Source organism: Anolis carolinensis, chromosome 1, assembly GCF_035594765.1.
Source record: "Anolis carolinensis isolate JA03-04 chromosome 1, rAnoCar3.1.pri, whole genome shotgun sequence".
In the NCBI taxonomy this organism is placed as follows: domain Eukaryota; kingdom Metazoa; phylum Chordata; class Lepidosauria; order Squamata; family Dactyloidae; genus Anolis; species Anolis carolinensis.
The window spans coordinates 261617478-261643403 of record NC_085841.1 but is presented as its reverse complement, the minus strand read 5'-3'; the positions used below and the strand labels follow the sequence as shown (position 1 = coordinate 261643403).

At 39.2% G+C, this 25926-nt stretch overlaps 1 protein-coding gene across 1 annotated transcript in view; it reads left to right on the top strand.

The window, feature by feature from the left end:
* lrp5 (LDL receptor related protein 5) overlaps positions 1-25926 on the top strand; it is a 140252-nt gene that overhangs the window by 45237 nt on the left and 69089 nt on the right. The window contains exons 2-5 of the mRNA XM_008108703.2: positions 192-588; positions 14420-14617; positions 18109-18305; positions 22861-22992. Of these exons, the coding sequence (XP_008106910.2) occupies positions 192-588; positions 14420-14617; positions 18109-18305; positions 22861-22992 (924 nt within the window). The remainder of the gene's footprint in view (positions 1-191; positions 589-14419; positions 14618-18108; positions 18306-22860; positions 22993-25926) is intronic.

Sequence of the window (25926 nt, the reverse complement as noted above, 5' to 3'; positions counted from 1 at the left end):
AAAGGCAAATTTGCTTTAGTTGTGTTTAAAATCTTTAGAATAACAAACATCACATTCCTTGCTTACATGGCAAATCCTGGATTGTTTGCAATGGTTAGACATTGCTGCTCCATTTTATTTTGTTGAGAACATATGAAATAGTGAAGATTTTATATATTCTTACAATATTTTGTGTTTCTCCCCTTCTACAGCATCTCCACTGTTGCTTTTTGCTAACCGACGAGATGTTAGACTGGTGGATGCTGGAGGAGTGAAGGCGGAGTCAACAATTGTCGTCAGTGGCTTGGAAGATGCTGCTGCAGTTGACTTCCTGTACTCTCAAAGTGTTATTTACTGGACAGATGTGAGCGAAGAAGCCATCAAACAGACTTACTTTAACCAAACTGGGAATCTGGTGCAAAATGTCATCGTTTCAGGTCTGGTTTCTCCAGATGGTCTGGCATGTGACTGGATTGGTAAAAAATTGTACTGGACAGACTCCGAAACAAACAGGATAGAAGTTGCTAATCTCAATGGAACATCTAGGAAGGTTCTCTTTTGGCAAGACCTTGACCAGCCAAGAGCAATAGCCCTGGATCCAGCTCACGGGTAAATGTCTTTCTTTCTTTCATTTATTTATATATTTTATTCATTGGCATGAAGGACCTTAGTTGTTTAGTTAGGAATTTTTGCCTTGCTACACAAAATATAATTGCTTATTTCAAAATCTGTTTTCTTGAGTACTTTTTCTCTGAAGATATGTTTAAAGAAAACATGGGAAGAGATGACAGGCAATGTAAGAGCACCCTGATTAAACTGCCAAAGAAAACATTACATCCATCTGGTTTTTCCAGCTTAGATTTGTCAGAAATCTTACTTTATGAATTACACTATTGAACAAAATTTGAAAAAAAGTAATTGTGCCTGGTTTGAAAGTGTTATTTCTGTTTAAGTGTGCAGTACTTACTTTGCAAGTAGTTGTTATACTCCAGAAACATCGTTTTTGTGCCTGTGTTGAATTAGTAGAGACTTTATGAAATACTCATTGAAAAACTACAGCAAAATGTGTTGCTGGATATCCCACAAAAACAACGTTTTTGCAATTTAGTAAACATTTTCCATGTTTTTATGATAGAACTAATTAGGAAATGACATTTATAACCCAGGAACAAAAATCGTGTTATGTAGTGTTATTAATTTTTAATTAACATGGCCAGTTAAAGCAGTTTAAGGAAGTTTTGTGTTTTCATGAGCAGTAGGTTCAGTTACATAAATCTTACTCTTAACAAGTTTTCATATTTTGTGCTGTGGAAAGAAGAATCCAGTGTCTGGAGATGTACACTGCATTATAAATACTGACAGGTAAGAAAAGACTCTGCAGTTATTGTACCCTTGAGATGTTTCCAGTCTAAACAATCATTGCAGTGGAGAGGAAAAGAGAATATGCAGACTAGGAATTTGGTCAGAGATAGGGAGTTTTGACTGACCTGGAACAGACTTTGCAGTTTTGTGTCAAACGTGTGCTTGGAAAACCTGTTACAGATCATTGCACTAGCACACAGAGAAATTCACTGTTGTGTCAGGTGCAATGAAGTTTGTAAGAAGAAAAAAATCTTACAAGATGTATTATAAATAAACAAGGCACTGGAACAGGCATGAGGTGGATTGAACTGTAACAAAATTAAATTTACTTAATTTTCCCTTTGTATTTTACCCTAATGTTAGGATTCATACACTGACTTGTTTAATAACAGATTAAAATAAATGTTATACAGATAACATTTAACAATTTGTAAAACACAATTCTTTTTGTGTTTACTCAGAAACTAATCCCACAGGCATAGCCATGGGAGTGTCCTTAATAAAAGTAGAATTCCTGTCATAGTCTTGCAGTGTACTTCCTATAATTTGGTGTCCGTCATGAATATTTACCTTGTGCAGATTTTTGAAGTATGGTGATTGGGATTTTTAAAAAATATGTTCTGAGAAATTTTCTCTCTCCTCTTACCTTTCTTTAGACAGCAATGATGGAAAATGTAGATTTTCTAAAGATCTGTTTGATTATTCTATTTGATTGTCCTCCTTTAGAGGAACATGCCTCATACATATCCAGTTTGTATTACAGAACTGGTTTATACATATGGAAATATGCTGTTGGTTGTCAGAGTTCCTGTATTCTAGTTAACCACACTTAATAAATGTGACTGTACTGCCATCTAGGAGTATAAATTCCTAAATAATCCCCCCCTTCCTTTCTACCCCTGTTGCCTTTACCACTGGAAAATATTTTAGACTTAACTTTCAGGGGGAGAGCAACAAAATACCCCTTTATGTGATCCACTTCATCCGATGTAAGTTGAAAACATTTTGTCTTTTTGTGCCATAACTTTAGCGCACATGCTCCTCTTGCAATTTTTTTTGCCACATTTTCAGTCTCATCAGTATAGGACATAAGGTCAAGAATTATAGATATTTTTTTACAAATAATTCTTGAAGACCTGCAACAGATTTAATATCTTGTTGTGGAACATGAGTGCTTTTATTTTAGATGGACAGGTTCCCTCGTAACTGGATCAGAAAATATGTACAGAGTTGTTCTTTCGGGTTAATCTCTTTTACAGATCAACACCCAAACCCGGAGTGTATGAGAATATTTCAGCAACTAGGCCGTAGAACCAGTAGCGTTTATAGATTAGATTGTAAAAATGTTGGATCTTTTGCTTGAGGGACCTTCAAGGATCCAGTTCTAGAAGTCTCGGTGGAATGTCACATTTTGTTTGTTTCTCTGTAAAACATTTACGTCCTGGCCTTCTATTGTAACAATGATGCTAAGGGCAGTTTGCATCATATTAAAACAATTAACAAAAGAGATAATAAAACCCAGCAATAGAACCAGTGACACAGACCGTAGCAAATAACACCATTTTAAACACAGCGAGTAAATAAAAAAAACTCAGTTAAGTAGGCCAAAACCCTGCTGATACACAGATGTCTTGGCCAAGAAGGGGGAGGTCAGGAGAAGGAGATGGGCGTAAGTAGCATGAACTTTCCAAAATAGTTCCATGACAGTCCCCTCCATCATTATGTCTCAGACATAAATTCTAATTTACAGGAAAGAGCTCTTGTATTATAAATATAAAAGGCATGTTTACAAATGATCTCTTGGAAAAACTTTGTTATGTTACTGTTTTATCTTCCAGCTAGATGCCTCTTCCATAACCAAGACAATGCACCTAGTTCATATCTGACACCTTTATTGAATATTCAGTGCAAGAGATTTCATTATTATAGTTTAGTGTCCTTTTTAGTAGATGTTTTCAATATCGGGACATACAAGGTATTTTCTTAGCATATGAAAGCAGTAAAGTTATTCTGAACTCAGGAAGAAATGTTATAACACCCACAAAATATATGCATTTGCTAAGTTCACTTCCCCACTTCTAGATGTTCATACTGACGAATTATAACTAGAATATATTGATGGCATTTTAAAATGTTGCTGTTATTGCAGAAAATAACATTGTTTTCAGTATAAACAAAATGCAGTTGCTTATTGGAGGGAAATCTTTCCATGAAAACTGATTCTTTTCCAAGTGCAAATGCAGAACATGCAGAAATCCTCTGTTGGCATAAGGTTTGCTAGTAATTTGGAGTTGGATCAGTACCATGCAACATTCTACCACCCACTTATAAAAGAAAAAAATCATTTTCCTGTCCTGTACTTTTTATTATTATGCTTTCAAAATCTGCAGTACCATCTATTTCAAACGTCTGGTTTTAATCAAACTTTGGCCTGACATCCTGGACGATGAATGTAAGATTTGTTCTGCCAATGCATTGTCCTTCTGTTTAGCCAAGTCCAGAGCAGGTGGTCTTCTCCTCCCCAGCCCCAGTTCTTGGCCATTGACTGTCAGTTTCTCTCTTGACCGCCCCCTTCCCTTGGTAGACTATTCTTCCTAGATTCTCTTTGCTCCGATTAGGGATAAATACAGACCCCTCCCCACTCCTAGGATTGCTTATATTTGTCACTGCTGATACATCTCTTGAAGATACTGAATAGAAACAAAAAAATGTGTGTAATTATTTTTCCAGTAAATGGAACTAAGTTACATTATGATTGCAGTGCCATGTTGTGTAGGTTGATGTCCTTGTGTGTTAGATCATTCTTTTGACACAGGATGTGTGCCACTTTACTATTCAGGTGCTTGCTTGTTTTTTTAATGGCACCAAGTGATTTTACAGCGTTTTGTTGTTTTTTAAAAAACAAGTCAACTAACACACTTCAGAAAAAACTGTAATATTGAGTAGGATTTTGTTGCACCAACAACTAGTTTCACAAATGATTTTTTTAAAAGTGTGGGACTACAATAATTGCTATGCTTCCGAAAAGCAGCCTCTGTGCACCTTATTATTATATTTATTTATACCCCGAAGCGGACTCAAAGTGGCTTAACATAAAAACATTAGCATAACCATTAAAATATACCAATATATGAACATTAAAACAGGATTAAACATAAACATTATTTTAAAATTCCCAGTTAAAAACTATTAAAACAAATTCAAAGTTTAAAAACCACAGCACCCCCTGAATTTGATCTTAAACACCTTCATCTTTAAAAGCCTGCCTGAATAAAAGTGGTTTAGCTTCTGGTGGCCTAGGGGATAAAAGCCTCGTGACTTGAAGGTTGGGTTGCTGACCTGAAAGCTGCCAGGTTCGAATCCCACCCGGGGAGAGCACGGATGAGCTCCCTGTATAAGCTCCAGCTCCATGCAGGGACATGAGAGAAGCCTCCCACAAGGAAGGTAAAACATCAAAACATTGAGAAAGAAGGCTCACTCTCTCAGACCCACCAACTGAGCTTGAGATAGAGGTGGGACCAAGACAAGTGCCTCTCCTGAAGAGCTCCTGAAAACCTTGTAGCACATATTGACTGGGAAGCAAAGATACATATATAGTATCTAGTTTCACTCAAGTGTTTCTTAAACTTCACTTTCTTGAATTGGAGTCCCTCTTGGCCATGTAGTAAAATACTTTTGAAATTGAAAGAACTTTCACTAGCAGTTTAAAAAGATAGGTTGGAAAAAGTCTAATGGCCAAAGAAGAGGACTCAAGTATCACCGCCATTATCCAAATGTGCTAAAATAACATTAGTTTTCATATTGGTTTATCTTTTGATGAAGGCTTTCAAACTTCCCCCTTCAGTTAATAAATGGGAATGTTAACTGTGATGATTCTGAGTATGAATAATGTTTACAAACTCAGTTTGGGGACCCTACATAGCTGCTTGTCCTCACTGATACGTCTGATTTCCTACCATCTGAATTCTAGGTTTCTGGTGAAGGGGATATGGAGGTTCTTCAAATATTTATTCTATTTCATGTTGATTACTGTGGTGTTTTGTTCATTAGTCCTTCTGACACAGATGTTTCACTTTATATTCTAAATGTCCATTCCTCTATCTGTCTCCCTTCTTTGGTTTCCCCTCTTGTTTGATCTTCTGCTTTGGTTGTTTTCTCTGCTGGTCTTTTTGTTCATCATTAATAAGCATTAGTCTTGCTCATAAATAGGAGAATAGTGTCTAGGTCCAGGGAAGTCATTCTACCCCTCTATTCTGCCTTGGTCAGATCACACCTGGAATCACACTGTGCCCAATTCTGGGCACCGCAATTGAAGGGAGATGTTGACAGGCTGGAATTTGTCCAGAGGAGGGCGACTAAAATGATCAAGGGTCTGGAGAATAAGCCCTATGAGGAGCGGCTTAAAGAGCTGGGCATGTAAAGAGACGAGACATGATAGCCATGTATAAATATGAGGGGAAATCACAGGGAGCAAGCTTGTTTTCTGCTCCCTAGAGACTAGGACGCAGAACAAGGGCTTCAAACTACAGGAAAGGAGATTCCACCAGAACATTAGGAAGAACTTCCTAACTTGAGAGGTGTTCAATAGTGGAACTCTCTGGTCTGGCTTTTAAACAGAGGCTGGATGGCCACCTGTCAGGGGTGCTTTTAATGCAATTTTCTTGCTTCTTGGCAAGAAGCAAGAAAGCCAACTATGATTCTGTGATTCTATGATTCATAAACTTCTACAAATATGTTATTATTGTCCCACTGTTTTTTTTTTCTCTAATGAGCACTTATGGTGAGGAATTGATTTTCCTTAGGTGTTTGGTTGGCCTTTACTCAGTGTCACTGTTAGAAATTGTGACATTTTAAAAATTTTATTTCATATTCCTAGATTTTCAATTTTACATTTTGAGTTTTTTTACCCAATCAAAATTGTTGCTTTTTTCATGATGATTCTTTCCTGATTGTGTGTGAGGTTTGTAAAGATTGGAGGACTGCAGGGACTGCAGGGAAGGACTAGCTATCTGTCTAAGACATAGCAAAATGCTTTATAAGCAATAAGGGGCTGAGGTGATGATATCTGAATCTTGTTTTTAATATGCTTGTTCTTTCTGGGAATCTCATTTTGCATACTGATAAAATTTATATCAGATAGAGTTGGAATTGTGGAATTTGAATGTAGGCTAGTACTTAAGACATGAATAGCTGTGATCTGAATCCTGGTCTCACAGAAGCCTAGTTCAGTACTCAAACCACTGCACCACACTGTTTCTCCAGCAAGGTTTAAGATGCACGGAAATGACTGAGTGCAGGATGCTTGTAACATGAATGAGCCTTGCTGTCAAACGTAATTACTTAGCCAAACAGTGAAGGAAAGGTATTAATAACATTTTGCTAGAATTTCTGAATCTGCACAAAATGTCAGAGACCCTGTTCAAAGGCTTATCGTACTTTGCTTTCCCAACTGGGAAGAACATAAGACAGTCAAAGCCAGTTCTGCCTGAGGATTATTCCTGAAAATGTTTGTGTTTCAATGGAAATTTGCCCATCTTAACCATTTCCCCACGAGGGATTGTGTGGAGCAGGAAGTAGTCCTTGCTGTTGTCTCAAATTGGTAAAGGATCCCATTGTACACAAAAGGCTTTTCCAGTTGGAAGAGAGAGCAACATGTACAGTTAGGGGGAATCCCTGCTGTTATCTCTGATTCCTGGTTAGAGATAATCTGCTTTCCCCTCCCTGTTTTGTTCCCAGTTGGAAGGGAGAGGAAACTTTAGAAGACAGAGCTAGGGAAGAGCAGGCGTTGGAGAGGGAATTCTCTAGACCAGTGATTCTCAACCTGTGGGTCCCCAAGTGGTTTTGGCCTACAACTCTCGGAAATCCCAGCCAGTTTACCAGCTGTTAGGATTTCTGGGAGTTGAAGACCAAAACATCTGGGGACACACAGAATGAGAACCACAGCCCTAGACCTTCTTAAGGTGAATTTGGACCACTCATGTGCTGAAAGCGCACCAGACATTTTGCTTCTCCATCTAAAGCTGTGTCATCACACATCATCCTTCATAAAGTATATTTACTTCATAACGATTTAGTAAAGAAATGGTGCATGACATGAGCAAGAAGGACCTAGTCTGTGATTCCCAACCTTTGGCCCTCCAGGTGTTTTTGATTTCAGCTTCCACAATTCCTAACAGCTAGTAAGATGGCTGGGATTTCTGGGAGTTGAAGTCCAAAACAACTTCAAAGGTTGGTAACCAGTGACCCAGAACATTGGTACCCCCCCCAAAAGGTAATCTGCTCCAGGCATGAAAAACCATCCATTTATATCTAGTTCATGTATATCTCTTATGTTTTTGCATTGAGAGAAAGAGAGCCTTTTATGAACTAGCCTAGATTCATGTCAAGAGTCAGACGCCAGTTAACATACAAAACAAAGTTTATTCCGAAGATAAGCCAAAAAATAACATAAACACAGGAAATATCCTTGAAACACTTCACTTTTCAGTGTTTCGAGAGTAGATTGGACAATAATAACTCAAAAACGAGCCATGCTAATTTCCCATGCTGGCATTCAATAAAAAACTAAATAACGCTTCAATTCAGCTTTGGAAAACAAATAGAGTTAATTGCTGGAAAATAAACAAACTAGAAAAGCAGTAAAGCTGCTTCCACGGTGCAGATAAGCCGACAGCCTCAAAGGGATGATGAATAGCCGTCGTCAGAAGAATCCAAGGTCAGGTCGGGAGGCAGCAGAAATTCCGAAAGACAAACCAATAGTCAGAAGCCGGGAGTAGCCGTCAGTCAGAGGGCGTAGACAGAAGCCAGGTCAAATTCAATCCAAAGTCCGAAGAGGGTGCAGTCATCCAAAACAGGTCCACGATAAGACGCAGCAAGAGCCAAGCTAGATGATATCAGCAGATTCAAATCACAGTCCAAGTTCAGTCTTCATGGAAACACAGAGATCCCAATGGCGCCTCAGCAACACCTTGCCACACGCAAAGTGCAGTGGCAAACATTCCCATTTTATTCCCCTTCCTCCTGGGTGACCAAACACTCACACCCAAACACCAGGTGTCCCAAATCTACTCAGAGTCTGAACTCCACACAGCTAGAGCTCGTGGATCTGGAGTACCTAGCAATTCGTCGGAGTCCCAATCATCCTGCCCACACTTAGCCCCATGAACACTTAAAGAACCATCCACCCTTCTCCAAGCATCCCAATTGGGATCAGCTCCTGCAGAAACCCCAGGTTCAGAAGTATCCATAAGCCCCAAATCCCCAGACATCTCCGGTGGCTGTGCCCATTCAGTGCCCGCTTCCCCAGCCACCACCTGTTCCTCAGCATCCATCTCCCCATCTGAATCTTCCTCAGAAGATCCCCCATATAGTTCTCTAAGTCGCTTCCTGCGCAACTCCTCCAGTGAACCCTCATCACGAGGGTTTTTTCTTCCTCTTCGAATTCCATCACCATCAACCTTAATCCCTGAAGGCGCAGTCACAACATTCAGGTTGATAGTGGGGACAGAATGCACTAAGATTTTGGTGGAACTTTTTGAGTATCAGTTTAGTTTACTTTAATACCCCAAATATATTTATATGACTTCATTCTATGCCTAATTTCCACCTCCATTGATCATCCTAAATTTTTGAGTTTCAAAATACTGCTGTTTAAATGTTCTTCTGACACTTCGGCCATTTTGAGTATTTTCAGGCCCAATTTATGACAAGAGTTAATTGGATTATAAATTGTTCATTCTCCTCTTGTTGAATTCATCTGCCTCTTGCATTTTGGGTTGATGGAAAGGTTGTTTGTGCTAAGACGTCATGGATTTCAAGCATTTACATAAAACTCTGCACTCCTTTATCTTTCTTTCTTCTTCAGCCCTCCCCCCCCTTTCTGTGGCACAATTCATTAGCTAACAGCGGCATTGCTTATAAAGGGCCCCCTCATTTTTTCTTCCATACTGCTTAACTAAATTTGTGAGCATGTCAGTCTTGTAGGATAACCTTGTTTTCCAAGATTGTTTCACAGACCTGTTCCGATCATAATATGTAGGCTCCTCTGATAATGTTTTTTTAAAGCATTGTTGTCACAATGGCATTTGAAATTACTTTCTCTCAGTGCATTTATTATGTCAGTGTTTTCATAATAAATTATCATCCCAACACACTTTTGAGTTTTTCAATTTAGTTGGAATATAATAGCTGCATAAATTGCATAGGGCAGCCTTTGCTAAACCTTGTACCCTAGAGGTTTTGAACTGTAAGTGGGTTCATGCTGACTGGAAATAGCGGGATTCAGATAATTTTAAATTGGTGCATTTGGAAACAATGCATTTGGAACATAGAAGGATGCATATTAACAAGAGAGAGTAGGGATTGTACATACAAGACACAAGAGTGGAGAAGATTGTTACGTGGATAGAGTATTTTATTTTGCTGTTCACATTCATGCTGGGAATGTTTGACCTTCATTAGGATCACCCTGGTGTGTTTTCTCGCATCCCATTTATGTCATTTTAAAACAATATCTTCTTTAGTTTCATCGGGAAAACTGTCTCATAATCACTGGGTTGTCTGGAGATTGCTCTTTGCAGTGTTCAGTATACAATGTCGTGAATCCAGTTAGTATCATTTTCTGAAGGATGGCTGTCTGAACTGGAAGATGAAAGGTGGGAATTATGTGGTCTTCCAGATGTTGCTAAACTGTTGTTTCTTCAGCATAGGATTGCTGAGAGTTGCAGTTCATGAATATCTAAAGTCTAGGTTGCATGATCCCTATTCTAGCAGTACAGTCTTTCACTAGCAGAATATAGGGAGGGAGTAAGTGTCAGAGACAGAACGCCAGCAAGTAAAACAAAACTCAGTTTATTGAGGTTACAGAACTAAAAACGCCCGTAGGAAACAAAGAACAGGGCAAACACTTGACTTCAATGTGATAAGTAACAAAAAACAGCTCAGTTTGAGCTTAAACGGTTCAAAGGGATAAACCGGGTTAAACAGAAGTATAATCCGGATTAACTAAAAGTGCTTACTTCAGCCTGGCAAACAATGCAAACAAAAGGGAAACAGCAGGAGACAAAATGTAAACAACAGACTGGTGGCAGATTCCTCTCTGCTACTCAGAAACAGCAGGGGAATAAACCAGGCTTGTTTATTCCTTCCTGCAGCGAGCGAAAGAGTGGTCGTAGTCAGGATTCAGTTTAGGGTTCAGCAGCCAACGATATCCAGGTCCAGGCACAGCAGTCAGGGTAACGGCAGTCAGCAGGGTCCCAATCCGGTCCAGAGGTCTACAGCCAAGCGAAGTCTTCAAGAAATCCAAAGGTCTCACCGATAGCCAGCAGAAGGGATAATCCGGAATCGAAGTCAGTCAGTCCAGCGTCAATTCAGTGCGAGTAGGTATTGCCCGTCAAAAAGACGACGGAGGTCAAGCTATCGAGATTAAACACAAGTTGCACAGAGAAAAACCCCACACAGTTCCTCCCTCCGTCTATGCCCAGTGTCCTTGGTAAACTTACGTATCCAGTAACGAATCACACCCGTCTTCAGGAAGTTCCCAAACAAAAGCCCAAGCGTCCGTCCAGATTACCTTGCCCAACGCAATTAGACATTGGTCCCAAACCCCATTTTATCCCAGTTCAAGCTCATCATCGCTGTCAGCTGCCATCCCAATTCCAGGCGCCCCAACATCATCATCCTCATCAGAGCTTAAGCACCTTCGACTACGCCCCACAGCATCCCCAGCTGTGGATCCCGCTCCATCCCTCCAGCCAGTCCATGGGTCTGATCCTGCAACCCGCCAATCACCTCCCATGCTTTCATTGCCTGTTTCCCCAACACCCAAATCCTCCCTCACACGAGTCCATTCCATGTCGTCCTCCTCCGAGCTGGCCATCTCTTCCTCCAAACCCTGAGAAAAACCCTCAAATGACTCCTCATCTGTCGGGTCTGTAAACAAATCCCGGAGCCGTTTCCTTTCACGCTCCTCGAAAGAGTCTGACTCTCGAGGAGTCTTATGACCCCTTCTTCTATTACCGGAGCCCGAAGGCTCAACCATAACAGTAAGGTCCCACCTTTCCCTCTAAACCAGTGGTTCTCAACCTATGTGTCCCTAGATGTTTTGGCCTTCAACTCCCAGAAATCCTAACAGCTGGTAAACTGGCTGGGATTTCTGGGAGTTGTAGGCCAAAACACCTGGGGACCCACAGGTTGGGAAATACTGCTCTAAACTATGTTCTGTGGGAAGTTTCGAAAACCTATGGAACAATGTGGGAGTGGGGTGGGCTGTGATGTAATAGAGACAGGATTCACATAGTTGAAGTCTCAGAACCTGGTTTTTCCAGAGGCTATATCGTCATCTTGTCCCATTCTCCCATTTGGGATTACATTGTCTCCCCTACATTTACAGTCTCACTTATCCAACATAAGCGGGCCGGCAGAATGTTGGATAAGTGGATATGTTGGATAATAAGGAGGGATTAAGGAAAAGCCTATTAAATATCAAATTAGGTTATGATTTTACAAATTAAGCACCCAAACATCATGTTATACAACAAATTTGACAGAAAAAGTAGTTCAATATGAAATAATGCTATGTAGTAATTACTGTATTTACGAATTTAGCACCAAAATATCATGATTTATTGAAAACATCGACTACAAAAATGTGTTGGATAATCCAGAACGTTGGATAAGCGAGTGTTGGATAAGTGAGACTCTAGTGTATCTGTAATCCCTGCAGTTGTTGGATAGGAAAAGGATTTTTTGAAAAATTAAATATTTTTGTATGTGCTCATCATATACCAACCTGCTTGTGTATGGTTTTACAAAGGACTTATTCCTGACAGAAATAAAATTGTCTGGAAATAGTTTTATAGCTGCACATTCGGTTGTTATTATAGAGCAGGATGTGAATAGCTTGGGGACCTCATTAGCCTCCTAGCTATGTTTATGGGTTTTAAAAAGGTCCTCTTCTGGGCCTAGATTGGAAATGCACTCCATACCACCTATGGGACATCTTGAAACATTCCAGGGCAATATTTTTGGCTTGAAACATTTTGTTCCCGAGGGGGGTAGGGGTCCTCCAAACATGGTGGAATTTCCCCCTATGCTCCCTAGAGTGCATTTGGAAAAATTTGTAAGTATTCTAGAGTCTTTTTTTGTCCCCTGGTGGGACCTGGGGGCCACAAGTTTCCTTTGGGGATCTGCACCTTGCCCCTTCCCCTCAATTATGAAGGATATCCCTATGAAGCCCTGTATTTCAAAATTTACCATTACACCACTGGTCATGTGGACTTTAGAGAAGAGGAACTCCCCCCAAATCGCTTTGACTGTGTTCTTTAGGTGGAAGTTCACATTGGAATAAAGACCTTCTCATCAGTTGAGATTGAGGGTTAAGACATTTCATTGGGAAATATATTCTAGATGAAAATGGAGGACTCCTGTAATCAATCTTAAACCGAAATTTGATTTATTAAAAAGTGTCTACCCAGGGTGTCAAAGGGCACTGCCCCCCTACTTTGTCCCTTCTTCAGCTCCGAGAAGGCCTGCTTCATAATGTCTCAATTGAACACTCTGGCAGCTCCCTTTGGGCAGAGTTTCTTTGTGGTTCATTCCTTTCTCCATTTCCTTCTTGCTTGCTTGCTTGCTTGCTTGCTTGCATTCCCTCATCCACCTTCCCCCTATTCTTTCCTTCTTTCCCTTCTCTTCCTTCCTTCCTTGTTTTTCTCTCTCTCCTTCCTTCTCCTTTCCTTTCCCCCTTCTTGTTGTCTTCCTTCCCCGCTCCCCTTCATACATATGTTACCTAATAGCAGCCAAACCTCTTCACTCCCTTTCTTTCCCAGTGACATCACTTCACCTAGCCACAGCCAATCCACTTCCTTCCTCCCCCCCCCCCCTCCACAGCTCTGAACCTGAAAAGGCTGGTTCTTTTCGTTCAAATCCCTCAATTATTTTACATTGGATAAAGAAGGGTGCCAAGTATGATCCAGATCCATCAAGCCATGTAGGAGCCTTTGTGGTACAAATGGACAAACCAACCAACAAACATGTCCTGACTTTTATATATAGAAACGATTATAAAAGGAGTTTTATGTTGTCACCTGCTGGATTTTTGTGAAGCCTTAAATTTAGGGGAGAGGGTGTGAAATCGTTCTTGGTGTACGACTGCTGCTTTTACTAGTAGTGCATTTATCGCTAATATATAGTATCAGACAGCTGCCTTCATGGCAGTAATGTGAGCAGGCAGCCTACTAACAGGTAATTTGCAATTACTGAAACCAGATATGATACATAAGTAATAGTGCCTGTAACTCATAAATGTCTTCTGTCTATATTCTTTTACATATATAAGGTTAAAAAGGTAAAGGTTTCCCCTGATGTTAAGTCCAGTCATGTCTGACTCGGGGTTGGTGCTCATCTCCATTTCTAAGTCGAAGATCCGGCGTTGTCCATAGACACCTCCAAGGTCATGTGGCCAGCATGACTGCATGGAGCGCATATATAAGGTTATTCAGTCAGTAATTAATATTATTTTCAGTTCAGTGATTCGTGGCAACCAAATTAATGACTGATTACAATCATATTATGGTACTGCTTTGTCCATCTGTGCTGGCTGCGATTTATTTTCTTGGCCCAATTCAAAAGGCTTCTTTTAACTTTTAAAACCCTAAATGGCTTGGGCCAGGTTGTGTTGATGGTTGTCTCATTACACATCTAACTACCTATCTGGACCCTGGAATTAGTGTCTAAAGTACTCCTCCAAATACCAAATAAGACAGGACAAGAGACTAAAAAGGAATAAGACATTTTCATTGGTGGTAATATCTATTCTCTGAAACATACTTCCCAGAGAGGTTTACCTGGGTTTCAGGTCTTAGTGGGTTCAGAAAAGCTGTTTTAGTGGTGTGCAATGTTGGACCTGATTTCTGAATGTAGCATATTGCACAAATTACTTTAGAAAAAGAAATTTTGAATTTTTTTTGAAAAAAACTTTGATGTCCTAAAAAAATTCCTTTTACCTTGGAATGATTGGGGGGGTGTATCTTCAGAGTGGTTTCTATTCCCTCACCATAACCCTTGTATTTTTAATTTCCAGATACATGTATTGGACAGACTGGGGTGAGACACCTAGAATAGAGCGGGCTGGAATGGACAGTAGTGTTCGGAAAATAATTGTGGATTCTGACATTTATTGGCCTAACGGACTCACCATCGATCTGGAAGAACAAAAGCTTTATTGGGCAGATGCAAAGCTGAGTTTCATTCACAGAGCAAATCTGGATGGCTCTTTCAGGTATGTTTGCTTGTCAAATAAATGTTAAATTGCTGAAATGCTACATTTCCAAATTTTTTTGTACTCATGAACTTTTTCATAGCCATGTTGATTGCCTTTATTCAGGCAAGTCTTTGGCACATGGTCTCTGGCTGAAAAGATTTTGGCCCTGCCTTTTATTATTGTTGAGCCTGTGTTCCTTATTTGTTTTTATGTGATGTTTCAATTAAGGTTTTCTTTTTTATGTTTGTTTTATCAGAAATGGCTACCTTGGGTGTTTCTTTTGCCAGCATGTCTGATTTCTAAATTCATAAATTAAACAATAGATCTTGCTCAATATATATCAATGAACTAATCTGTATTGGTGTCTGAAATAGCTTCAGCTAGATGACCCTGTAACATAACATCGTGGTTTCTTTCTTTGTCATTCATCCTTGTGCCCTGCTTTTTCCTACAACTCAGATCTTAAGCAACTCCCCCCACCACATTTCCTCCTCTTCTCTTGCTTAAAAACATTTAATCTAATTCTCCTTGATATTTCTGTGTGCCTTTCTAAAACCAGCACCAATTTGTGTTATTTCCAAATATTAAATATATTATGGAAATCAGATGGTGTTATAGAAGACTTTGTTCTGAACAAATTTTCAGAAAGAATGGCACTATGAAAAATTTTGTTGATCTTTTTAAAAATTAGTTTTGGCTCTTTTGTCCCTTAAATTAAATTAATTGAATAGGAACATAGGTTTTTAAAAGAGAAAGAACATTTTGAACTGTGTTATGACAAACCATCTTCTAAATTTTTTCCTGTTTGGTTTTTTGGAAAGCACTTCCAAGCTTTGTGTACTTTCAACTATTTCCTAAATTCTGTTGAACTCATGAACTCTGAGCCAAACTACACAGGCCATATACCTTGAAATTGGTAAGAATCTACTCTATGTCTTTACGTGACCTACAAAATCATCTCACTCCCAGCATGGAACACTTCCAGTCAACATGATTTTGCCCTGTGTTCAGTCAGGTTAGGGACTGTTTTGAAACTTTCCTGAAGCTCCAAAGCAACTTCACACGTTTGGGTGGCGTGAACCAGCCCCACTGTTCATGTGGTCCAGTGCCACTATGCTATAGGGAAAACAGTATGTGCCATTTTTTTCATCACTGTGAAGGCAACCACTGAGCTTCAATGAGCTCCTGACTGTCATTCAGCACCTTTACTAATGTTTGCAAAGGTGTCTGTGCAATTTGGAGAGGGAAGTGGGATGACACCCCCCCCCCTTTCCTCTTTCCCTGAGTCATGTTGGTAGTGTGAAGCTCCATGGCTCCCACCACAACAAAGAAAAAAAAAGATGTGTAGTTATGGGTGGCCGTGCAGCAAGGCTAAACCAGTTTCAGTCCCACTGAACAGTTTGGACTCCATCTTGCCACCCACACAACATAGCTCCACAAGTCATTCCCAACCAACTTTGCAACCCCATGTAGATGTGCTCTTTAGAATGTAGTGTATATTCCTCTCTAACCCCACACTTTATATTGAGGCTAAAGAGGTCATTTTGTCCTTGAACTTGGCTACTTCGGGAAATGACCCAACCTTTTGATTCAAAAAGCCATGTGCAAGTGGCCAATCTGCAATGAGCCTGGTCAGTAAAGTGACACCTCTCTTTTGGGAACTCTGGCACTCAGATTTGCTGCATGGACAGTGCCAAATGGGAACACTGTAGCAAAGAGTTTCCCCAAGCTTAGTTTGCAAGCCCTGAGCAGGGTATTGATGTCAGGGTGACTTGCCGGTCTCTCATTCATAGGGTTGCCATAAATCAGAGTCGACTTGATGGCAGTTAACAACAACAAAGTCCCCATGGAGAATTGCTGCCTTGCTTGTGAGGGTCTTTGCATGTTGAAAATGTGGCCAGAGACATTTGCAGACTGGGAGGAGTGTAGTAGCTGCTTTAGTGTCTGCTTCTGTTTACTGCTACAGTCACTAGGGAAGCTGCAAATCACTTATGTCTTTCCAATCTCGATTGCTTCTGGAAACTGCTTCTGACATGCACATTCGGGCAGGGCTCAGAGACATGGGAGAGAGGGAAGATATCTGTATTGCCCACTCCAGTGCAAACATTGGGGTTGTGAGGGAGCGTCTGGCAATGGGGAAATTGCAATGTTTAGAAAAGTTGCCAATTTGGACTGAAACGCTCTGTATCTCTCAGGATTCTGAAATCTATAGTCCAAAATAGCAACTTCACTTTGTGAAAAAAAATGAGAGCTGCAGAATTAATGTTGGGAGACCTTTCTCCGCTCCCAGAAAGGAGTGCAAGGTATTTGCTATGTGGTATGTAAAAACGTTAGCACCAGAATTCCAGTCAGCTTCTCCTGATTCATGTTACTTTCAGTTAGGATAAAATAGTCAGGCTAGCCTGTCTTGACTGTCAACCCTGTTAAGAAAGCCCTAGACTTGATAATTAAAAATTGTACAAGGCATGTCCATATTTTGTACACAAAATCCAATAGCTAAAATTGTTTCCATTTACAAAGTGCTTTTAATATATCATAGCAATAATTTTAAATTATTTTGGAGAAATAATGGAAATTATAAAGGGACTCTTTTCATGCCTGACTGCCCTTTAGTTCTAATACTGGTATATAACTTAAATATTTTTGATGTTAAAAATAGAACTAACATTATCAATAATGTGTGTTTCTGCCTACTTTCTTCCCATATCGCGACACCTACCCATGCCACCAGTTGAAAGGTAGAAAGAAAAGGTGGTTGAATCAGTTCTATAGCTTACAGCCATTCCTATCAGAATAAGTTGCAGTGTAGAATCATAAAAATCATAAAAGTACTTAGGGATATAAGGACAGAAACAGCACATAAACAATTGTTTGAGGCTGTTGTTTGCTACACAAGGGAGTTAGACATGGTAATGACCTGTTGTAGACTGCTGTCCTTTGCAAATTCTATACATCATTAAAAAATGGCAGTCATAGCATACCGTATATACTCGAGCACAAGCCTACCTGAATATAAGCTGAGGCACCCAATTTTACCACAAAAAAACTGGGAAAACTTGTAATAAGACTTTAAAAAAATAAGACTATCCAACTCTGATTAATGATGTACTCAAGTATAAGCCAACCCGAATATAAGCTGGCCAGGATCTTCACTCAATGTTAAGCTGAGGGAGCTTTTTCAGCCCGTAAAAAGGGCTGAAAAACTCAACTTCTACTCCAGTATAAATGGTAAATATAGTTAAGAGAAATTTAGCACATGGAAGTTGAAGGTGTAGGAAGATGCAAATGGTTACAATATATTACAGCTTTCAACAGCATATATTGCTGTTTTGGATAATAAAACAGACAATGGTGAGGGAGGAATGATGGTTCTGGATAGACTGGAATTTATGGAACTTAGCATTCTTTTATTTAATTTTTTTTAAATGACCTCATTTCTTGGATTAATGTCTTAACTTGCAAAAACTTGCAGTGCAATGATTTTTCAAAACATTTCTCCTGCCTTTTAGGGAAAAAGTTGTGGAAGGTAGTCTCACTCACCCATTTGCTTTGACGCTGGCTGGGGATACCCTTTACTGGACAGACTGGCAAACCCGCTCCATTCATGCCTGTAACAAAAGGACAGGAGAGAAAAGGAGAGAAATACTAAGTTCGCTGTATTCACCGATGGACATCCAGGTTTTGAGTTCTGAAAGGCAACCCTATTGTATGTTTTATATCTTTATTTGTTCTTTCTCTATTTTTAGGAGGGGTGGGGATTATGGGGTCTTGGAATAAAGCGTATAGATATAACAAATTGGCAACAATTTATTCCTATTATTGCACTAGTTAATATGCTTATCAGGTTAGACTGAAATGTATGTGCCTATGTCAACTTAAAATACTATGCCCTTGTGACTTGGCAGTCCTTTTTTAAACAATACTTTAATGGTTTCACTACTCTCATGATCACACAGTACCACAATTTTCACAGCTCACATGTTCAGACTCTTGGGGAATAAGCAGAATAATTCCTGCAGTTGAGAGCTCTTCATTTGATTTGTTCACATGTTTAGTGATTTTTTCTTAATCTGTGTTCTTCCTCTCAAAGTGATTGGCTGATCTGGAATAATTTGGTAGAGTTTTGCAGGTGGAAGACCTACAGTGTTTCTATTATTGGCCTGCTTTCCATTTATTTATTTATCAAGTTAGAAAGTGAATTGATAATACAGTTATGATGTATTTAAAAACACAAAGTTAAAAATTTGGCATTATACTAGATTTCCTTTGACCAGAAGCTGGCACTTGGAGTGCTTCTGGGATCACTGTGGGAAGGTCCTCCATTGTGCACGTGGCAGGGCTCAGTTGCATTGCAGTAAGTAGTCTGTAGTTTGCTCTTCTCCACACTTTCATGTTGTGGACTCCACTTTGTAGCCCCATTTCCTAAGATTGGCTCTGCATCTCATGGTGCCAGGGCGCAATCTGTGCCTTCAAAGTCTTTTGTGTGCCCAGGAGGAAATTTCTCATCTAGTCTCAGCCTGCTTTCCATGATGTCACAGATTTCAGATGTGCTAGAGTAGTCTTTCTCAACATTTTTACCTTTGTGGAACCCTTGAAATAATTTTCCAGTCTCAGGGAACTATACATTAAAATTATTATATCTATAGCTATAATAGATATAATTTAGTTTTTTAGTTTTAGTTTTTTTCCCCAATCATAATCTCTCGAGGAACCATAGTAATTTTCGAGCAGTACAGCAGTTCCCAAGTTACAAACATCTGACTTACAAACGACTCATAGTTAAGAACGGGAGTGAGACAACAAGAGTGAGAGAAATCTATCCCTCGGAAGGGAAATTAACTTCTGAAAGAGTTATTATGTGGAAAAGTTGTCTCAGTTGAAGCTTTCTCCCCCATCTTTGTTTCCACAACAATCCAATTTTTTCAAAATCCAATTACAGTAGAGTCTCACTTATCCAAGCTAAACGGGCCGGCAGAAGCTTGGATAAGCGAATATCTTGGATAATAAGGAGGGATTAAGGAAAAGCCTATTAAACATCAAATTAAGTTATGATTTTACAAATTAAGCACCAAAACTTCATATTATACAACAAATTTGACAGAAAAAGTAGTTCAATACACAGTAATGTTATGTTGTAATTACTGTATTTACGAATTTAGCACCAAAATATCACGATATATTGAAAACATTGACTACAAAAATGGCTTGGATTATCCAGAGGCTTGGATAAGTGAGGCTTGGATTAGTGAGACTCTACTGTATCACAGGGACAAAAAGTGAGGTGAAATCTTCTGAACAGGGACACAGACAGCAAAACAAACACCACAGGGGTATTAGCTCTTCCCTTACATACAAATTCAATTTAAGAACAAGCCTACAGAACCTTGCTCGTAACTTGGAGACTACCTGCATAATAATTGTGTAATAGTGGGAATCATATATTCTAAATTCTTTGAACGTTTAAATTACTTTTTCTTAAATATAATCATGCAATATTGTTTGGATACCATGAACTTGGGTCAGAACTTGGGGTGCATCTGCACTTAGAATTAATGCAATCTAATACCTCTGACTGCTATGGTTCAATGATATGGCATCATAGAAATGGTACCTTTACAAAGTCTTTAACCTTCTCTGCCAGAGAGTGTCGGTGCATCACCAAACTATAGTTCTCAGGATCCCATGGCAGTTAAAGTGGGATCAATCTACATTAATTGTACAGTGTAGATGAACTATATTCATTTCCAAACCTTTAGCTTAGATTGTGAATTACTGTTGATGAATGTGATTCCAAGTGTAAGCTGAACATGTGTTACAAAATAGAGGCAATGAAGTTCTTCAATTCGGAGTCTTCATTTAAACAAGCTTCATCAAGAATTGAGGGTGTAGATACATATTTGAGGATGTGCCCCCGGTGGCACAGTGGGTTAAACCGCTGAGCTGATGAACTTGCTGATCGAAAGGTCAGCGGTTCAAATCCGGGGAGCGGGGTAAGCTCCTGCTATTAGCCCCAGCTTCTGCCAACCTAGCAGTTCGAAAACATGCAAATCTGAGAAAATCAATAGGTACCGCTCTGGCAGGAAGGTAACACCGCTCCATGCAGACATACCGGCCACATGACCTAGGAAATGTCTACGGACAACTGCAGCTCTTCAGCTTAGAAACGGAGATGAGCACCAACCCCCAGAGTTGGACGTGACTAGACTTAATGTCAGGGAAAAAACTTTACTTTTACCATATATATGCAGCCCCCTCAAAAGTAGCTTTAAATGAATAATTCTATGGGATCATTTTTCATCCTGATTTTTTCTCCTACTATCATTTTTCAAAATGACACATTTAATTACTAAGAAATGAATTTCTGATCTTAATCCATATGTACTTGAGCATCCATTCTTATCAACAGGTAGAAATTTTGTGGAAAAAGCTAGAGCAAAGAATACAGCCAGGTCTCCTTTGCAGCCTTTGAATTAAGAAGATGTAGCTTATGGGTGCTAAATGTTGGAAAGCTAATAATACAAATTTCAAAAATTGCCTCTTTTAGAAGACACTAGAATTTAACCAATCTGAAAGATTTGGTCTCTGTATGTGGCAGACTGTACTTGGAATGGGGAGGATAGTTGACAGTATACAGTAAACAAAGGAATTTAGGATCCGTTCTAGCCGAGAAACAGGTGCAATCCGTCAGTAGAAGGCACTGGCTCTGCACTGCAACAGTTTGCCCTTGCGTTCCAGATGGAGTTGTGTGGTGCTCTCTGAATTCCTGACATTTCTCTCAGCTGAGGGAATGTCCCACCCTTGGGTCACAGTATTTCTGGACAGTAGCGAGGAAAACCTGGTGCACAGGGAAATACTATCTGCTGGAAATAGCTCAGATACCACTGTCTCTCGACGAGGATTGGATTTGGATTCCGTCTCTCCCCAAGATGTTTTTGTATATTGGTGGGCCCTTGTATAAGATGACAGTCAAGGAGAGCATAGAATATTAACTTATAGTTTGCTTGACATTCCTGCATTATTCTTTTCTGTGTCATTGATGCAGTTTCTTTTACAAGCCATAATCTGTCCAGACCATTTCCAGGGACATTAAAACCAACCAAAAATACTGCTTAAATTGTTCATTCCAAGAGTGTGAGAGAGCCACAGTCAGGGTGTTCATATAGTACTATTATTATTTTAATCATTTATAGTCTGCCTTTCTCTCAATATTGAGATTCAAAATGGCTAATGGTATATTTAAAAACAGTACAGATTAAGACTTTTCAATAAGAATATAAATGTAATAATTTAAGAACAAGCAATTGATAAGGTTAAAAACATTAAACAATAAAAATATTAAAGTTCAATAAAATGCAACGTGCACACCTTAAAAACAGCACTGCAGAGCATTAAAAACCCACCACCATTAGTTTCTAATAGCCAGACAGCAAAAAAATAATATTTGGGCTGAGGGAAAGGGTATTCTTCTCATCAGTTGAAGTCCCTAGCATTTTGCACTAACTTGTCATCCTTGATTCACACTAATATAACAACAGCAGCAGCAACAACAACAACAACAACAACAAAGTATTTTTTATTTATTACTTGCCTCACTTTATGGCTCAAGGAGGGTGTGAGAGTGAGGTTTCCTATCTAAGATACTTTAAAAGAATATGTTGGTCAAAATCTTGAGCGGCACCACCTCAAATTAGTTTTCCAGAATTTTGACCCATGTTCATTTTTAAAATTTCCTGTTGCAGTTCAAGCTGCTTAAAAATGTTTGGGTGGTGATTAGGACTTGAAATCTGCTGTGTGAGTTCTATAAAGCAAAGCTATACTGTCAAGCCAAGCAGGAATTTCCCTCTAAATTTTTTCGTACGAAATCACCACATTGCTTTTTAAATGTTTCAGTTATATTAAAATATCAGGGGCGAGAGTAATAGAAATGTTGTTGGGGGATGAAAACAATTTGTGCACATGAAGAATGCTGTCAGTCTTGGTATGTTGTATTAAAGTACAATCTTGGTATGTCCTGTTCATGCATTTATTTAAAAAATGCCTTTTGGGAGATACAAGTTATTCTACAAAATGTAATAACAAAGAAGATATAACATACTCACAAGTATATAATTATTTAAATTATTTTCAGGGATATACGGAACAGGTTTTCTGCCTGAATTGGGGTGGTAGTAGTAGGCTCTTCAAGTTTCTACAGATAGCTGAGTTTCTTTTGGATCTTATTCTAAAAATTACTTGCTTTTCTGTCTCCTTGTTTTCTGCAGTTCATACACCCTGTGAAGATAATAATGGTGGCTGCTCCCATTTGTGCCTGTTGTCTCCAAGAGATCCCTTTTACAGCTGTAACTGTCCCACTGGAGTCCAGCTTCAGGAAGACGGCAAAACATGCAAAGCAGGTAAGGAACTTTGATCAGCGATGTCTCTGGACCAGAGAAAGTGTTGCTCAAGAGCATACAGGAATGCCCTATTCATTGAAAGTGAACTTTGGACAAGTTGAGCATTTGTGTGCACTCTCTACAGCCAGGAGGAACAATCTGTTTGCTTTGCTCTTTCAACCTTTTCTGCCTAGTCACTCTCCACCCCACCTCCCCTCAAATTACAGGGTCTTTTGTCTATATGAAATCTGTTGCAGTTAAATTCGCTTGACAGGAGCTCAAGACCCCAAGCTTACATATAAAATGCCTGCATACTTCTGGTTCAGAGTTAGCTCAAAGAGCCCAGCCAACTGATGTGAAGGAAATAACCACACCATAACATCAAGAGAGATGAGAGAGAAATTGATGTGTTCAAGAAGGGCACATTCTGCTTTTATTGCAGCAGCTCCTTCTCATATACAGGGAATAGAAACTGGAGGCAGATGCCCATCTTGGAATGTAGATTTATGGGCTTGACCTGTGCCTCGTTTAAGTATTCATGCATTACAAAGATGTGTGCTTCTCTGTCCGTTTTGTGATTGCTTTCTTATTTGAGATTTTAGAATGCAAGTACTGTATGTAAGAATAATATTGAAGCCTATGTTAGAGTGCAGTCTTTGATGTAGTGGCATTCACAGGTAGGTCAGGACTTAATAAACCTTTTCAGCAAAGATTTGGCTCTTTAAAAATCAAAATGACATTTCATATTGCACGAGAGAGGTATTTGCCAGGAATATTTGCTGAATCTTGTAGTAAACAATGTCTTATATTTCATGTTTAATGAAGTTCCAGGATTCAATCGGGTAAAAAGAGAATAGTCCATATAGAGACATATCATACCTGGATTTGAACAAATTTACTTGGGCCTCTCTTTATGTTTGTAAGTGAGAAAGTGCTAGGAAATGTCTACATAAGAATAGGGAACTTCTCAAGGACCTGGCTTGCATTGCCATGACATTTTAAAAGGAAGACTAAATTAAATCCAGGAGACTTGCTAATCTGGCTCTCCTAGATCTGATATGAGACTGTTGTCTACCTGTTTCTTTATGCACCGATCAGTAAAATGGCTTGCACATAGGAACAACATAGCAAAACCTGGAATAAATGCAGATTTGTATTTACTGTATTCGGCAAATTGCATAACACAAAAATATCTTCACTAGAGCTTTACTGGTATACTACAGCATACTAGTAAGGACAATACATTTTTCTTCAGAGGTCTTCTTACCCTGTGACAAATTATGTCTGTTTGGAGTATTTAGTTTTTTTTATTTTTGTTAATATTGTCTGTTAGTCAGTTTAAAATTAGGCTGCTTATATTTTTGATGTGTTTTGATTTGATGTGTTTATATGTTTTTTTCTGTTGGCATTGAATGTTTTCCATATAAGCTGGAAACTATCATGAGTCCCTTCTGGGGGATAGGGCAGTCTACAAATAAAGTTTTATTATTATTATTATTAAAAGAAAAAGTGCACTAAGAAACACACATTTATATAACCATTTAATATTTGAATGAAGTGACAAGTACTTCTTTGTAGGAACCTCTGTCGCACATCCCTGTACAATAGGTTTCATGATTACCTTCCTATTGATGTGCTAATGTTTGTATAATTATCCTGGTAATATAGTTATTAACCTCACCCTGGAAAACGCAAACTTGAGTCTGGGGGCTCAGTTCAGCAACAGAGGCCATATAATCGTTATTACTGAAATTAATGATTCATTTGTTTGTTAAGTCAGATTGCATTTCCAAATAATGAAAAAATACTTTAGGAATGGGGATATGCAGCCTTGGCTCAACCCATAAACTCATGTTTATTAAGAATACTAGAAAAAACTTTTATTTATCATTTAGCATTTATTAATTAAAATATATATCCTGCCCTCCAGCCAGAGAAATGTAACTTTGTCAATCTGAGCATTTGGGTTGGATTATATCACATCCAAATGCAGTTACAGAGTTTCTGAAGACTGGAAATTCTGCTGTCCATGATACTGGACTCTGTGACTACATTCATTAACCTGTACTCACATTTTCCCTTAAGATTTTTCAAGTAATAAGGCAGCAGCTAGAAGTAGAGGAGCTACAATATGCATCCTTGTTCCCTTCATCAAAATCCTCCTGTGTTGACTAGTTTCTTACGTCGTCTTCCAGAACCATAGAACTATAAGGGTCTTTAAAGGTAGCTAGTCCAACCAGCTGCTAATACTGAAAACTCAAAGGCAGACTTCAAGGGGGTTGGGCTAGATAGCCCATGTGGTCTCTTTCAACTCTGTTATTCTATGATTCTAAGAGAGGCCATCTCAATAATGTCATTTCCAGACTTCTTTGTAGTATGTTCTACGATTTAGTAACTCACACTATGAAAAGAAAGTGTAGGGAATTATTAGAATTACAAGACAGTATGCTTATTGTGGAGTTTTAAGAACGTTGTCTGCAATACTTCGCGTGTTCGGATTCTGTGGAATAGGATTAAAAACAGCATAGTAAGTGTAGTTGTGTGGATACTGACATACAAGGGCTTAGAAATACAGTCATGGTGATTGGGGGGTTCTGGGAGTTGTCCAGAAAACATGTCTCCGCCAAATCAGGAGAATGGGGTGGGTTCCCACTGCATTTTCCTGCTCCCCCTTCCTCTCCCTCCACTTTTTGCAGTGGCTTTGTGTGGCCTTGTGTGCTACAAATTGAACTTCTGTCTACTGGAAAGCAGGACACATTTTTATTTACTCCTCCCGCTTTAGCTGTTTTATTGACATGCTTTCTAAGGTATTGAACGAAGGTTTTTGTTTCCCTTTAAAAACACCTTCTTTCACAGCCTTAGAAACCCTAGCTGAATGCTCAGAACAATCCTTTCAAAACATTCATGTTGACTTTGTGTTTCTGGCAATGGGAAACAGCTCACTGGGCATCTAGC